The sequence below is a fragment of the Salvelinus fontinalis genome, chromosome 26 (assembly GCF_029448725.1).
Source record: "Salvelinus fontinalis isolate EN_2023a chromosome 26, ASM2944872v1, whole genome shotgun sequence".
Lineage (NCBI taxonomy): Eukaryota > Metazoa > Chordata > Actinopteri > Salmoniformes > Salmonidae > Salvelinus > Salvelinus fontinalis.
The window spans coordinates 23,236,702-23,253,751 of record NC_074690.1 but is presented as its reverse complement, the minus strand read 5'-3'; the positions used below and the strand labels follow the sequence as shown (position 1 = coordinate 23,253,751).

General features: G+C 47.1%; 1 protein-coding gene across 3 annotated transcripts in view; it reads left to right on the top strand.

Moving 5' to 3' along the window:
- Positions 1-14,449, top strand: part of LOC129823954 (5'-3' exoribonuclease 1-like) — a 36,598-nt gene extending 22,149 nt beyond the window's left edge. Inside the window, exons 29-41 of one of the 3 annotated variants that reach the window (XM_055883098.1) lie at positions 4,871-4,940; positions 5,226-5,418; positions 6,512-6,601; positions 10,002-10,091; positions 10,229-10,336; positions 11,042-11,122; positions 11,215-11,343; positions 11,489-11,603; positions 11,826-11,992; positions 12,222-12,344; positions 12,478-12,583; positions 12,719-12,870; positions 13,119-14,449. In XM_055883098.1, coding sequence (XP_055739073.1) covers positions 4,871-4,940; positions 5,226-5,418; positions 6,512-6,601; positions 10,002-10,091; positions 10,229-10,336; positions 11,042-11,122; positions 11,215-11,343; positions 11,489-11,603; positions 11,826-11,992; positions 12,222-12,344; positions 12,478-12,583; positions 12,719-12,870; positions 13,119-13,442 — 1,748 coding nt within the window. In that variant the 3' untranslated portion in view covers positions 13,443-14,449. Of the gene's footprint in view, positions 1-4,870; positions 4,941-5,225; positions 5,419-6,508; positions 6,602-10,001; positions 10,092-10,228; positions 10,337-11,041; positions 11,123-11,214; positions 11,344-11,488; positions 11,604-11,825; positions 11,993-12,221; positions 12,345-12,477; positions 12,584-12,718; positions 12,871-13,118 lie in introns of all 3 variants that reach the window. The other 2 variants (XM_055883099.1, XM_055883097.1) reach the window with 2 other exon arrangements.
- The last annotated feature ends 2,601 nt before the right edge of the window (positions 14,450-17,050 follow it).

Sequence of the window (17,050 nt, the reverse complement as noted above, 5' to 3'; positions counted from 1 at the left end):
GTCTGTCTCACTCTCATGTACAACACACCCACTGTCTGTTACGTCTCTCTCACTCACTGTCTGTTACGTCTCTCTCTCACTCTCATATACAACACACCCACTGTCTGTTACGTCTCTCTCTCACTCTCATATACAACACACCCACTGTCTGTTACGTCTCTTTCTCACTCTCATATACAACACACCCACTGTCTGTTACGTCTCTCTCTCACTCTCATATACAACACACCCACTGTCTGTTACGTCTCTCTCTCACTCTCATATACATCACACCCACTGTCTGTTACGTCTCTCTCTCACTCTCATATACATCACACCCACTGTCTGTTACGTCTCTCTCTCACTCTCATATACAACACACCCACTGTCTGTTACGTCTCTTTCTCACTCTCATATACAACACACCCACTGTCTGTTACGTCTCTCTCTCACTCTCATATACAACACACCCACTGTCTGTTACGTCTCTTTCTCACTCTCATATACAACACACCCACTGTCTGTTACGTCTCTCTCTCACTCTCATATACAACACACTCACTGTCTGTTACGTCTCTCTCTCACTCACTGTCTGTTACGTCTGTCTCTCACTCTCATATACAACACACCCACTGTCTGTTACGTCTGTCTCACTCTCATGTACAACACACCCACTGTCTGTTACGTCTATCTCACTCTCATGTACAACACACCCACTGTCTGTTACGTCTGTCTCACTCTCATGTACAACACACCCACTGTCTGTTACGTCTGTCTCACTCTCATGTACAACACACCCACTGTCTGTTACGTCTGTCTCACTCTCATATACAACACACCCACTGTCTGTTACGTCTGTCTCACTCTCATGTACAACACACCCACTGTCTGTTACGTCTCTCTCTCATGTACAACACACCCACTGTCTGTTACGTCTGTCTCACTCTCATATACAACACACCCACTGTCTGTTACGTCTGTCTCACTCTCATATACAACACACCCACTGTCTGTTACGTCTCTCTCTCACTCTCACTCTCATATACAACACACTCACTGTCTGTTACGTCTCTCTCTCACTCTCATATACAACACACCCACTGTCTGTTACGTCTGTCTCACTCTCATATACAACACACCCACTGTCTGTTACGTCTCTCTCACTCTCATATACAACACACCCACTGTCTGTTACGTCTCTCTCTCACTCTCATATACAACACACCCACTGTCTGTTACGTCTCTCACTCTCATGTACAACACACCCACTGTCTGTTACGTCTGTCTCACTCTCATGTACAACACACCCACTGTCTGTTACGTCTGTCTCACTCTCATGTACAACACACCCACTGTCTGTTACGTCTGTCTCACTCTCATGTACAACACACCCACTGTCTGTTACGTCTGTCTCACTCTCATGTACAACACACCCACTGTCTGTTACGTCTGTCTCACTCTCATGTACAACACACCCACTGTCTGTTACGTCTGTCTCACTCTCATGTACAACACACCCACTGTCTGTTACGTCTCTCTCACTCTCATATACAACACACCCACTGTCTGTTACGTCTGTCTCACTCTCATATACAACACACCCACTGTCTGTTACGTCTGTCTCACTCTCATGTACAACACACCCACTGTCTGTTACGTCTGTCTCACTCTCATATACAACACACACACTGTCTGTTACGTCTCTCTCACTCACTGTCTGTTACGTCTCTCTCTCACTCTCATACAACACACCCACTGTCTGTTACGTCTCTCTCTCTCTCATGTACAACACACCCACTGTCTATTACGTCTGTTTCACTCTCATACAACACACCCACTGTCTGTTACGTCTCTCTCTCACTCTCATATACAACACACCCACTGTCTGTTACGTCTGTCTCACTCTCATATACAACACACCCACTGTCTGTTACGTCTGTCTCACTCTCATGTACAACACACCCACTGTCTGTTACGTCTGTCTCACTCTCATGTACAACACACCCACTGTCTGTTACGTCTGTCTCACTCTCATATACAACACACCCACTGTCTGTTACGTCTGTCTCACTCTCATGTACAACACACCCACTGTCTGTTACGTCTCTCTCTCTCTCTCATGTACAACACACCCACTGTCTGTTACGTCTGTCTCACTCTCATGTACAACACACCCACTGTCTGTTACGTCTGTCTCACTCTCATATACAACACACCCACTGTCTGTTACGTCTCTCTCTCTCTCTCATGTACAACACACCCACTGTCTGTTACGTCTCTCTCGATCTCATATACAACACACCCACTGTCTGTTACGTCTGTTTCACTCTCATATACAACACACCCACTGTCTGTTACGTCTCTTTCTCTCTCTCATGTACAACACACCCACTGTCTGTTACGTCTGTCTCACTCTCATGTACAACACACCCACTGTCTGTTAAGTCTCTCTCACTCTCATATACAACACACCCACTGTCTGTTACGTCTGTCTCACTCTCATGTACAACACACCCACTGTCTGTTACGTCTCTCTCACTCACTGTCTGTTACGTCTCTCTCTCACTCTCATATACAACACACCCACTGTCTGTTACGTCTCTCTCTCACTCTCATATACAACACACCCACTGTCTGTTACGTCTCTTTCTCACTCTCATATACAACACACCCACTGTCTGTTACGTCTCTCTCTCACTCTCATATACAACACACTCACTGTCTGTTACGTCTCTCTCTCACTCACTGTCTGTTACGTCTGTCTCTCACTCTCATATACAACACACCCACTGTCTGTTACGTCTGTCTCACTCTCATATACAACACACCCACTGTCTGTTACGTCTGTCTCTCATATACAACACACCCACTGTCTGTTACGTCTGTCTCTCACTCTCATATACAACACACTCACTGTCTCTTACGTCTCTCTCTCACTCTTATATACAACACACCCACTGTCTGTTACGTCTCTCTCTCTCTCATGTACAACACACCCACTGTCTGTTACGTCTGTCTCACTCTCATGTACAACACACCCATTGTCTGTTACGTCTGTCTCACTCTCATGTACAACACACCCACTGTCTGTTACGTCTCTCTCTCATGTACAACACACCCACTGTCTGTTACGTCTGTCTCACTCTCATATACAACACACCCACTGTCTGTTACGTCTGTCTCACTCTCATATACAACACACCCACTGTCTGTTACGTCTCTCTCTCACTCTCACTCTCATATACAACACACTCACTGTCTGTTATGTCTCTCTCTCACTCTCATATACAACACACCCACTGTCTGTTACGTCTGTCTCACTCTCATATACAACACACCCACTGTCTGTTACGTCTCTCTCACTCTCATATACAACACACCCACTGTCTGTTACGTCTCTCTCTCACTCTCATATACAACACACCCACTGTCTGTTACGTCTCTCACTCTCATGTACAACACACCCACTGTCTGTTACGTCTGTCTCACTCTCATGTACAACACACCCACTGTCTGTTACGTCTGTCTCACTCTCATGTACAACACACCCACTGTCTGTTACGTCTGTCTCACTCTCATGTACAACACACCCACTGTCTGTTACGTCTGTCTCACTCTCATGTACAACACACCCACTGTCTGTTACGTCTATCTCACTCTCATGTACAACACACCCACTGTCTGTTACGTCTGTCTCACTCTCATGTACAACACACCCACTGTCTGTTACGTCTGTCTCACTCTCATGTACAACACACCCACTGTCTGTTACGTCTGTCTCACTCTCATGTACAACACACCCACTGTCTGTTACGTCTGTCTCACTCTCATGTACAACACACCCACTGTCTGTTACGTCTGTCTCACTCTCATGTACAACACACCCACTCTGTTACGTCTGTCTCACTCTCATATACAACACACCCACTGTCTGTTACGTCTCTCTCTCACTCTCATGTACAACACACCCACTGTCTGTTACGTCTGTCTCACTCTCATGTACAACACACCCACTGTCTGTTACGTCTCTCTCACTCTCATGTACAACACACCCACTGTCTGTTACGTCTGTCTCTCATATACAACACACCCACTGTCTGTTACGTCTCTCTCTCACTCACTGTCTGTTACGTCTCTCTCTCACTCTCATATACAACACACCCACTGTCTGTTACATCTCTCTCTCACTCTCATATACAACACACCCACTGTCTGTTACGTCTCTCTCTCACTCTCATATACAACACACCCACTGTCTGTTACGTCTCTCTCTCACTCTCATATACAACACACCCACTGTCTGTTACGTCTCTCTCTCACTCTCATATACAACACACCCACTGTCTGTTACGTCTCTCTCACTCTCATATACAACACACCCACGGTCTGTTACGTCTCTCTCTCTCTCATGTACAACACACTCACTGTCTGTTACGTCTCTCTCTCACTCTTATATACAACACACCCACTGTCTGTTACGTCTCTCTCTCACTCTCATGTACAACACACCCACTGTCTGTTACGTCTCTCTCTCACTCACTGTCTGTTACGTCTCTCACTCTCATATACAACACACCCACGGTCTGTTACGTCTTTCTCTCACTCTCATATACAACACACCCACTGTCTGTTACGTCTCTCTCACTCTCATATACAACACACCCACTGTCTGTTACGTCTCTCTCTCACTCTCATATACAACACACCCACTGTCTGTTATGTCTCTCTCTCACTCTCATGTACAACACACCCACGGTCTGTTACGTCTCTCTCTCACTCTCATATACAACACACCCACTGTCTGTTACGTCTCTCTCACTCATAAACACAAACACATGACCACGGTGTTTGAGCCGTATCATAACCGATGTTAACCTCTCTCCCGTGGCAGCTGATCGGGAGGCTGAGGTCTTGTATGAGGTTGTGTTTGATGAAGAGTTTGCTGGGGGACTTACAATCAGGTACAGTCTGTCTGTGTTTCATTGTTTCACGTAGGTCTATTAAGTGTTTCAGGCCTTGACTCAAAAACATATTTTCTTTTAGGTTATGTGTTTTATATGACTGTTGTTCTGGGTGACTGTATTCTGCCTGACCGTGGTCTGTTGGGTGACTGTATTCTGCCTAACCGTGGTCTGTTGGGTGACTGTATTCTGCCTGACCGTGGTCTGTTGGGTGACTGTATTCTGCCTGACCGTGGTCTGTTGGGTGACTGTATTCTGCCTGACCGTGGTCTGTTGCCTGACTAGGTGTGCGTCGGGCCGTGGCTACAGGCTGCCTCCGTGTGCCTTAATCAACTTGAGCCATGGATGCCGCTTTGAGCAGGGTTCCCACAAACTGACCGCCATCGTCAAGCCCCAGCCCTCCTCCCACCACCACGCACACAACAAAGAGCTGTCTGGGCTCAACCACTCACCACGCTCACCCTTCATACCCACACCGGTAGGACTGGAGTAGAGCAAATTACACCTGTACTCATGTCACACACACACACTCAAATAAGAATGGGTTAAATCTCCCACTCATTTGATTAAACCAGAATAGATCCTAGTGAATCGCCTCCAACTTTCTGTTTCTGACATTTTCCCACCATATCTCCCACTCTCTGTATGTCTTGATGGAAACAACATTTCTCTCTCTCCATCTCCCTCTCTCTCTCGCCATCTCCCTCTCTCTCTCGCCGTCTCCCTCTCTCTCTCTCGCCGTCTCCCTCTCTCGCCGTCTCCCTCTCTCGCCGTCTCCCTCTCTCTCTCTCGCCGTCCGTCTCTCTCTCCCTCTGTGTCTCTCTCTCCCTCTGTGTCTCGCTCTCCCTCGTCTGTCTTTCCCTCCCTCTCTCCATCTGTCTTAACCTCCGTCTGTCTTTTCCTCCTTCCCTGTCTCTGTCTCTCCCTCCCTCCCTGTCTGTCCCTCCCTCTGCTTCTCCCTCCTGTCCATCCGTCCCGTCTCTCCGTCCCCTCCCTCTCTCTCCCTCCCACCCCTCCCTACGTCTGTCTTTCCCTCCCTCCATCTGTCTTTCCCTCCCTGTCTGTCTCTCCCTTTCCCTCCCTGTCTGTCTCTCCCTCCCTCCATCTGTCTTTCCCTCCGTCTGTCTCTCCCTCCCTGTCTGTCTTTCCCTCCCTCCATCTGTCTTTCCCTCCGTCTGTCTCTCCCTCTCCCTCCCTTTGTCTGTCTGTCTCTCCCTCTGCTTCTTCCTCCCTCCCCTCCCTCTGTTTCTTCCTCCCTCCCCTCCCTCTGTTTCTTCCTCCCTCCCCTCCCTCTCTCTCCCTCCCTCCCCTCCCTCTGTCTCTCCCTCTCTCCCTCCATCTGTCTCTCTCTCCCTCCCATCCCTATCTCTCCCTCTCTCTCCCTCCCCTCCCTCTGTCTCTCTCTCCCTCCCCTCCCTCTCTCTCTCTCCCCCTCCCATCCCTGTCTCTCCCTCCCTCTCTCTCTCCATCTGTCTCTCTCTCCCTCCCCTCCCCCTGTCTCTCCCTCCCCTCCCTCCGTCTCTCCCGCCCTCTGTATCTTCCTCTCTGTCTGTCTCTGTTTCTCTCAGCAGCAGAACGGCAGACAAAACATTCTCAGGGAAGACACTCAGGGGAACAAAAATGTGCACCACAATGCCCTCAGCCAGAAACACCAGCCGAAGGTAAGCCTGTGTTTGTTCTCTCTCCTCTCTGGCTCGCTCTCGCTCTCTCTGTGTTTGTTATCTTTCCTCTCTCCTCTCTCTTCTCTGTCTCTCTCTCTCTCTGTTTGTTCTCTCTCCTCTCTGGCTCTCTCTCTCTGTGTTTGTTCTCTCTCCTCTCTGGCTCTCTCTCTCTGTGTTTGTTATCTTTCCTCTCTCCTCTCTCTTCTCTGTCTCTCTCTCTCTGTGTTTGTTCTCTCTCCTCTCTGGCTCTCTCTCTCTGTGTTTGTTCTCTCTCCTCTCTGGCTCTCTCTCTCTCTCTCCTCTATGGCTCTCTCTCTCTCTCTGTGTGTTTGTCCTCTCTCCTCTCTGGCTTGCTCTCTCTCTCTCTCTCTCCTCTCTGGCTCGCTCTCTTTCTCTCTCTATGTTTGTTCTCTCTCCTCTGGCTTGCTCTCTCTCTCTCTCTCTCTCTCTCTCTCTCTCTCTCTCTCTCTCTCTCTCTCTCTCTCTCTCTCTCTCTCTCTCTCTCTCTCTCTCTCTGTGTTTGTTCTCTCTCCTCTCTGGCTCGCTCTCTCTCTCTCTCTCTCTCTCTCTGTTTGTTCTCTCTCCTCTCTGGCTCTCTCTCTCTCTCTCTGTTTGTTCTCTCTCCTCTCTGGCTCGCTCTCTTTCTCTCTCTGTGTTTGTTCTCTCTCTCTCTCTCTCTCTCTCTGTTTGTTTGTTCTCTCTCCTCTCTGGCTCGCTCTCTCTCTCTCTCTCTCTGTGTTTGTTCTCTCTCCTCTGGCTTGCTCTCTCTCTCTCCTCTCTGGCTCTCTCTCTCTCTGTGTTTGTTCTCTCTCCTCTGGCTTGCTCTCTCTCTCTCCTCTCTGGCTCTCTCTCTCTCTCCTCTATGGCTCTCTCTCTCTCTCTGTGTGTTTGTTCTCTCTCCTCTCTGGCTTGCTCTCTCTCTCTCTCTCTCTCTCTGTGTTTGTTCTCTCTCCTCTCTGGCTCTCTCTCTCTCTCTCTCTCTGTTTGTTTGTTCTCTCTCCTCTCTGGCTCGCTCTCTCTCTCTCTCTCTCTCTGTGTTTGTTCTCTCTCCTCTGGCTTGCTCTCTCTCTCTCCTCTCTGGCTCTCTCTCTCTCTGTGTTTGTTCTCTCTCCTCTCTGGCTCTCTCTCTCTCTCCTCTATGGCTCTCTCTCTCTCTCTGTGTGTTTGTTCTCTCTCCTCTCTGGCTTGCTCTCTCTCTCTCTCTCTCTCTCTGTGTTTGTTCTCTCTCCTCTCTGGCTCTCTCTCTCTCTCTCTCTCTGTGTTTGTTCTCTCTCCTCTCTGGCTCGCTCTCTTTCTCTCTCTGTTTGTTCTCTCTCCTCTCTGGCTTGCTCTCTCTCTCTCTCTGTGTTTGTTCTCTCTCCTCTCTGGCTCGCTCTCTTTCTCTCTCTGTGTTTGTTCTCTCTCCTCTCTGGCTCGCTCTCTCTCTCTCTGTTTGTTTGTTCTCTCTCCTCTCTGGCTCGCTCTCTTTCTCTCTCTGTGTTTGTTCTCTCTCCTCTCTGGCTCGCTCTCTTTCTCTCCTCTCTGGCTCGCTCTCTCTCTCTCCTCTCTGGCTCGCTCTCTCTCTCTGTGTTTGTTCTCTCTCCTCTCTGGCTCTCTCTCTCTCTCTCCTCTCTCTGTGTTTGTTCTCTCTCCTCTGGCTTGCTCTCTCTCTCTGTGTAAGTCCTCTCTCCTCTCTGGCTTGCTCTCTCTCTCTCTCTCTCTCTGTGTTTGTTCTCTCTCCTCTCTGGCTCGCTCTCTTTCTCTCTCTGTGTTTGTTCTCTCTCCTCTCTCTCTCTCTCTCTCTCTCTCTCTCTCTGTGTTTGTTCTCTCTCCTCTCTGGCCCGCTCTCTCTCTCTCTGTGTTTGTTCTCTCTCCTCTCTGGCTCGCTCTCTTTCTCTCTCCTCTCTGGCTCGCTCTCTCTCTCTCTCTCTCTGTGTGTTTGTTCTCTCTCCTCTCTGGCTCGCTCTCTTTCTCTCTCTGTGTTTGTTCTCTCTCCTCTCTGGCTCGCTCTCTTTCTCTCCTCTCTGGCTCGCTCTCTCTCTCCTCTCTGGCTCGCTCTCTCTCTCTGTGTTTGTTCTCTCTCCTCTCTGGCTCGCTCTCTCTCGCTCTCTGTGTTTGTTCTCTCTCCTCTCTGGCTCGCTCTCTTTCTCTCCTCTCTCTGTGTTTGTTCTCTCTCCTTTCTGGCTCGCTCTCTTTCTCTCTCTGTGTTTGTTCTCTCTCCTCTCTGGCTCGCTCGCTCTCTCTCTCTCTGTTTGTTTGTTCTCTCTCCTCTCTGGCTCGCTCTCTTTCTCTCTCTGTGTTTGTTCTCTCTCCTCTCTTTCTCTCCTCTCTGGCTCGCTCTCTCTCTCTCCTCTCTGGCTCGCTCTCTCTCTCTCCTCTCTGGCTCGCTCTCTCTCTCTGTGTTTGTTCTCTCTCCTCTCTGGCTCTCTCTCTCTCTCTCCTCTCTCTGTGTTTGTTCTCTCTCCTCTGGCTTGCTCTCTCTCTCTGTGTAAGTCCTCTCTCCTCTCTGGCTTGCTCTCTCTCTCTCTCTCTCTGTGTTTGTTCTCTCTCCTCTCTGGCTCGCTCTCTTTCTCTCTCTGTGTTTGTTCTCTCTCCTCTCTCTCTCTCTGTGTTTGTTCTCTCTCCTCTCTGGCCCGCTCTCTCTCTCTCTGTGTTTGTTCTCTCTCCTCTCTGGCTCGCTCTCTTTCTCTCTCTGTGTTTGTTCTCTCTCCTCTCTGGCTCGCTCTCTCTCGCTCTCTCTCTCTCTCTCTCTCTATGTGTTTGTTCTCTCTCCTCTCTGGCTCGCTCTCTTTCTCTCTCTGTGTTTGTTCTCTCTCCTCTCTGGCTCGCTCTCTTTCTCTCCTCTCTGGCTCGCTCTCTCTCTCTCCTCTCTGGCTCGCTCTCTCTCTCTCCTCTCTGGCTCGCTCTCTCTCTCTGTGTTTGTTCTCTCTCCTCTCTGGCTCGCTCTCTTTCTCTCCTCTCTCTGTGTTTGTTCTCTCTCCTTTCTGGCTCGCTCTCTTTCTCTCTCTGTGCTTGTTCTCTCTCCTCTCTGGCTCGCTCTCTTTCTCTCTCTGTGTTTGTTCTCTCTCCTCTCTGGCTCGCTCTCTCTCTCCTCTCTCTCTCTGTGTTTGTTCTCTCTCCTCTCTGGCTCTCTCTCTCTCTGTGTTTGTTCTCTCTCCTCTCTGGCTCGCTCTCTTTCTCTCCTCTCTCCTCTCTCTGTGTTTGTTCTCTCTCCTTTCTGGCTCGCTCTCTTTCTCTCTCTGTGTTTGTTCTCTCTCCTCTCTGGCTCGCTCTCTTTCTCTCTCTGTGTTTGTTCTCTCTCCTCTCTGGCTCGTTCTCTTTCTCTCTCTGTGTTTGTTCTCTCTCTGCGTTTGGGTTTTTCTCTACAATGCCACATTTCTCTGTGGTGGAGTGTGTAACATCAATCTCTCTGTGAGTGCAGGGTAAAGATGAGGAGTTCAGTAATGTGTGGCAGTCTCTGCAGAGTTCAGGAATGCCCCAGAAACCACCAGCCCACTGGCAACAAAACAATGTGAGTCCATTCATAAGTGTGTCTGTGTCAATGTGAAGTGTTACCATACTCACATTGTGAGTGTAGTAGTGTTTATTGTTGTTTTTGTTTGTGTGTGACTAAAGCTATTGTACATCTCTGTGTGTGTTTGTCCCCAGGCGTGTAATTCTGCCTGGGGTCCAGGGTCTCCCGGACAGGAAGGGCAGTTCCAGGGGCAACAGGGCAGGAACCAACCCCAGAGTCAACAACAACAACCCCCCAAACCTGTAAGTCACCATTTCATTCTAACCTTTGAACCCTTTTGCACCTACATCCCTAACCTTTGAACCCTCCACATTTCTAAACATCGAACCACATCGCTTTGGTCCTTAATTTAGCTCCCATCATCACCTCCAGCTGTAGACCAATAGCAGGCAGTGACCAGGATCCTCATCCTCAGCAGGCAGCTTAGCCAGTGGAGTCAGTACTACAAAGGAAATTAAACTAGTCAATAAAATGCACTTTGTGAAAGCTGATTGCTTTGTGTAGGGTTTATTACAAGGTTGTGTGTAGACTAAGTTGTTAGTTTAGTCAAACAAATCCAAATGAGTGAAGATTAAATAACATTTTGATGTTATCGGGAGATGAAGTGAGAGAGAGAGGGATTTTTCTTATTCTTTATTGTTGAAAGATGTCAATGTGTGAGTTCTGTGAAGGGAAATGAGGTGTGTGTGTGTGTGTGTGTGTGTAAGAGATATGATGTGTGTCTGGGAAAGAGAGCAATACAACGTGTGTGTGTGTAAGAGATATGATGTGTGTCTGGGAAAGAGAGCAATACAACGTGTGTGTGGTGTAAGAGATATGATGTGTGTCTGGGAAAGAGAGCAATACAACGTGTGTGTGTGTGTGTGTAAGAGATATGATGTGTGTCTGGGAAAGAGAGCAATACAACGTGTGTGTGTGTGTGTGTAAAACTTCATGTTGTTTTATAGGGCCCAGCAGGAAGTATCAGACTGCTGAAGAGAAATGAAGATGTCAACACTCTGTTTCCCGCTCAGAACGCCACAAAGAAGGTACACACACACACACACACACACACACACACACACACACACACACACACACACACACACACAGAGACACAATCTTACCCACCTGTCTCCAGCAAACAGAGTTTGAGGACTTGATCGCCAACCTGAAGATCACCAAGGGCAATGAGCCAACTGCACCGCCTCCAGGCAACCAGCCAACGAGCCAATCGGAGGAGCCGCTGTCTCCGCAGTCATTCGCTATGGTGGGTACTAGACTAGTACAGTCACTGGTTGGTGTTATGCTATAGTGCACTCAGGGCCCATATCAAACTCTTCAATTATATTTATCCGCTCATTCCTTGTGGTTTGTTGTAGACTAATTATGATTGGTTGTTCTCTTGTGTGTAGAAGGGGACTCTGGCCCTGAAGGAGATGCTGAACATTGGCTCTGTCCCTGACTCCACTAGTCTCTCCTCCTCCAACACACAGCAGCAGAACAGGAGAAGAGCCACCAAGAAAGTGGGTGAGTGGAAATACAGGGGTAACTACATGTTTAGATACAGGTGGAGCTGTTGTGGGATTTAGTGGAGATAATCCAAATATTAAACCAGTTTTTCCTCATTCTCGTCCTTACCCATCTGTCCTTTCTCCCTCCTTCCTCCTCTCCCCATATCGCCATCTCTTTTCACCCCCTCTCTGTCCTTCTACCCTCATCCTTTCCACCTCCGCCCTCTGTCTGTCTCAGCGGCGAGGATGGGAGACTTAGTGTTACCTGTGGCCGCAGCAGCAGTCCCTCCCCTGCAGGCCCACCAGCCCTCCTCCATGGGTCCCAGTGTGGCCTCAGAGCTGGCTAGGATCTGTATAGGTCTGGGCATGGCCCCACCTGACTTCACCTTCATACGCAGCAGACAGGTGAGGCACACACACACACACACACACACACACACGCATGTAGCAGACACACATATAGTAGGCAAGCACACACATGTTACATGCGCGCACACACATGCATGAAGCAGGAACACACACAGTGTTGTCGTAGTGTGAGGTTGTGGGCACATCCTTTAGCAACGTCCCTACAGTATCTCTGTTTCGCAGTTGTTTTCGGTCTACCTCCATTATCTGTCTTCCTGTCTCTCAGGGTTTGATGGTGTGTCAGGTGAAGCTCTCCAGTGGTCTGCTTGTCCACGGTCCTCAGAGTCACTCTGAGAATGAAGCCAAAGAGAAGGCAGCTCTCTTCGCCCTGCAGCGCCTTGTGAGTGTGGTGTGTCCCTACTGTACTTCTGCACGATCTGTGTGTGTGTGCACGTGCATACCAAACTGTCTATTTTATTGTGTGTATGTATTTTACTAATGTCTCCTGTACTTCTGTGTTTTAACCTCTCTGTCTCCTGTAGAATTCGGTGGGTTCTGGGTTTCCCATGCCTCCTCCTCTGTTCTCCGGGGTCGGCCAGATAAGAGGATCGCCCATGGGACCCATGCCTAACGTATTCGGCCAATCAGGTGAGACCTGCCGTCACGTATGGCGTCTATATTGATACTAAAGTAGACTGTAACAGTACGACCTCTCTGGGTGCAGTTATATGTTTTAGGATACTTATGAATACTGGATGTGAACCTAACCTGTTCTCCCTCCAGGTGGTCTGTTAATCCCTCCTCAGGGGTATGGTCCTCTCCACTGGGGCATGCCCCACCAGGGACAGCCCTTCTACGGTGGCACCTTCCCTGGCTCCCGGCCCCAGACACCCTCCGCCCCCATCGGCTCACACAACCAGTTTGTCCCCCTGCAGGTAGGAGCTCCAGAACCTGTTTCCACGGTTCACACCAGAACCTGTTTCCACGGTTCACACCAGAACCTGTTTCCACGGTTCACACCAGAACCTGTTTCTACGGTTCACACCAGAACCTGTTTCTACGGTTCACACCAGAACCTGTTTCTACGGTTCACATTCAATATGGTTCAACTCAACACAGTTTTCGATTATTAACTGTGTGTGTTCCCACACAATCCTAACCTCTAAATTCTAACCTCTGTCAGGTGACTAAGAAGCGCGTGTCATCAGGCAAGAAGCCACAAGAGTTCTACAATGCGGCTCACACGGCGAGAAACCAAGCTCCAATTAACAAAGCTCAGTCTGACTCCCAACCCTCCCTATCCCCGACCCCCTCGGCACCCCCTGCAGCCCCCATCACACCCCCAAAGACCGCCCAGGACCCCCCTGAGATGGCTGGGACCCCCTCCACGCCACAGACGCCACGCCAGAACCCCACCCCAGGCCATGGCCACACCCCCAGCTCTGCCTCCAAGAGGAAACACAGGAAACTGGCGGTCAACTTCGAAGTGGCCAAAGTCCAAGAATGATCTGCTTAGGTGTTGGTTTTTAAGATGCAATTATCATCGTCCTGGTCTCAAATTTCTTGTGTTTGTATCATGTTTGTAAGATGGGTCACTGTTGTCCCCAGTCTCTCCACACCCTGTGGTACATGGTGTCCTTCTAGTTGGTCCGTTTATGATTGGAGCTTGTAATCAAGGGGTTAATCTCTTTTAATTATTTTCCCTCTGTTTGTATTCTCCATCTTAAGCTAAATGTTTGGGTCTTTTATTAAGGTCATTAGATTTGTCACAATTATGTATTTTAAGGTCTATTTTATGATTTCTAATCGCTGACACAACAAATAGCAATTCGACATTCTCACTTGTGTCAAGCAAAATTTGGGATCACAAATGTATTCGGACACGCATAAAGACAACACAAACACATCACTATGACAAAATGATTGACATTTCTTCTCTACATTGTAACACAAAAAACCCACATTTCTTCCCTCCATTAAGACTTGGATCACTCAGCTAACCGGTCCTGCTAATGTCCCAAAGCAGACCATTTTTATTTGATTTCAAACTGATTTGCTGCTGTTAGTTTGTTTTTAACATATTTTTGCCCTCCACATTTCAATCTATGGATTTTATGCCTTAGGCCCCTTTTGAGGATTTATTTGTAAACTATAATGTTTTTGTTGTTGCAGAGAGTACCATGGCTGAATCATTACCTTGTAACCCACATGTACAGCTGCTTGAGTTTTACGAGCATATTTTTGAGGCTCTTTCTTTTTGGATTTGTACCCCACCACCACCACTTTTAAACAGTGAGCCGATCTACTGAGTTCTGGCTCTCCGTGGGTTTTTAAACATCTGTACCGAAGCACACCTGTTGTACGTCATATTGTTTTCTTTCATAATTAATTTGAGAGCTTGTATAAGAAAACCCTTAAAATAATCCCCCCAAATCTTAAAGTAATTTATGGAACTGGCTCTCTTCATGCTGGGGCGTGCTGTACATATCCATCGAATAAAGAAATCTTTTGTTACCATGGCGTCGATAAATGTGTGTGTCAGTTTATTTTGTCATGTGTTTGAGTGGTAAAGGCATGTGTACAGTAGGCCTGTATGCCTGTGTGAACATTGTAAAATGGCTACATTACATAACCTGTATGTATACGTTTATGACTGTGTTTACAAACCACTCATGTCTTGCAGGAATTGTTTTACATGTGATGTCGTACCAGTACATAATTAACTATAGATTGGTCATGTATTTTTTGCTAATGCAGTTGGTTTACATGTTGTCTCTATTGGCCACCAGTGGGCAGTGCATGTCTTCCTCATGCAGAGTTCAGGCCAGTCTATGTATGGCAGGGGTGGCCAACCCTCCTGGAAATCTAACTGGGTGTGCAGACCTTCACTCCAACCCTGCTGAATGCACAGCATGATCCTACTTAATCAGCTGCTCATCAAGAGCTTCATCAGGTATGTTTAAATAGGGTTGGACTTAAAGCCTGCATAGTCTGTTGGGACATGACTGTGGCATAGTACATTCATTTATAGGCACAGGTCAGACAGAACAATTTATATATTTATTTAGAGTAACTTTTTAAAAGATGGATGTAATAGAATCACAAGACAGCCTCCCACCCACAACACACTATTATCTGCTAAACAAGATACTAATAGAACACCGTCTGAATACTTAACGCTATTGGCCCGTTTTTCTAAATAGCAAATTACAATCTCTATGCCCATTTTGATACTGATCCAAAAACATACTAGCGGTAATCTCTAATATTGTCTGATATTATATTGATGACTTGGTCTGACGTGATATACGGACAGTATTGCAATTGTACAGGACACAACACGGTATGTAATAAGGACCAGTGGCAGTTGGTGTCATTTAAGATCAGGGAGGATGATAATATTTTTCTATTCCAGCAAATTGGATGACTCATTCATATTCCATTTACCCAGCTCAATGCAACACCGATAGGTTTAGGCTACTACACTGAACAAAAATATAAACACTATGTAAAGTGTTGGTCCCATGTTTTTTGCAGAGAATTTAATGTTAATTTATCTACCATAAGCCGCCTCCAATGTCATTTTAGAGAATTTGGAAGTACATCCAACCGGCCACATATACACATACCATTTGTGTCGTGTGGGTGAGCGGTTTGCTGAAGTCAACATTGTGAACAGTGGGTTATGGTATGGGCAGGCATAACGACAATGAACACAATTGCATTTTATCAATGACAATTAGAATGCACAAAAATAACGTGACGAGATACTAAAAGGTATCTTGACCAACAGATGTATATCTGTATTCCCAGTCATGTGAAATCAATAGATTAGGGCCTCATTTATTTATGTCAACTGACTGATTTCCTCAAATGTACTGTAACTCAGTAAAATCTTTGAAATTGTTGTATGTTGCATTTATATTTTTGTTCAGTATACATGACACCAATTTTCCCTATACCCATCATGAGGTTGCTACAACCTAGCTTATGAATGAACGTTTACAACGTAGGTGTACAGGTTGAGAGACATTTTTTGTCATCACGGTGACAGTAACACATTCAATACCGCCTTGCACACTCTTGCCTGCATCTAGCTGATTTAAGGTGTAATCATTAGTCCAACCGTTGCCAACGAGAGTTTCTATTGGACAAATTCAGGTATGTTTATCCCCATTTCATTCCGTTTGCTAAATCTGAGCGGTTGTTTGCTAAATTTGAGCGGTTGTTTTGGACCCTGTACAGGGCCCGGTGAGTTTGGTGGGTACCCCTCCCCAAAAAATGTCATAATTGACATATAATTTGAAAGCTATAGGCCTTGACTTTTTGGAAATCAAACTAAAATCTTACTGCTGTTAATGTCATAAGAATCTCCCTTCCCTCCCATAAAGGCCATAAATCATGCGCTATGGTCATATTCATAGAGTCACCAAAGTACATACATTTAGTACGCATGGAAAGGGTACACCCTCATGGTCATTGTGAAGCAATGCATTTCCTTCTCCATCCACATTACCTTACATGCATCCTCCACATGCGCCGTTTAGCTAGCTCATCATTTACAATTGGAAAAGTTTCTTCTTCTGTCTGTGTCATATTTTAAAAAACAAACTCAATAACTTGGAAGCCCTGATTGCTAAGGTCATTTTAAGATGTCAGGCTTGAAAATCCGTTCAGCCATTTTTACACAGTGACTCACTACCGAAACCAGACGCAACTGGTTTCAAGTGGCCAAGAGACATCATGTGATCTCCTACTACTATCTAGTGGACGAACTGGGAATAAGACAGAGGATGTACAGTATGTACATCAGTGGATAGGTAGAGACTTCAGCTTTCCCATATGTATATCATAACTGTAAGACGGAAAATTAAGGTCTGGCACGTTGCACAAGCCCTGCACGTTTAAGATGTCTGTGTTCCAATGGGAATATGCGCATGTTTAGAGCGCCACCATTAGGTTAAAGATCTGGTGTGCTGTATCTCGGGTTCTGTAGTAGGCGCATTGTTTCTGACACCTTTATCTGAATTCCACAGTTCTTACATTTCTAACAGTACAATTTACTTTATGAGGGTAGTATACACTATTATGCCTAAAATGATACCAGAGGGGGCC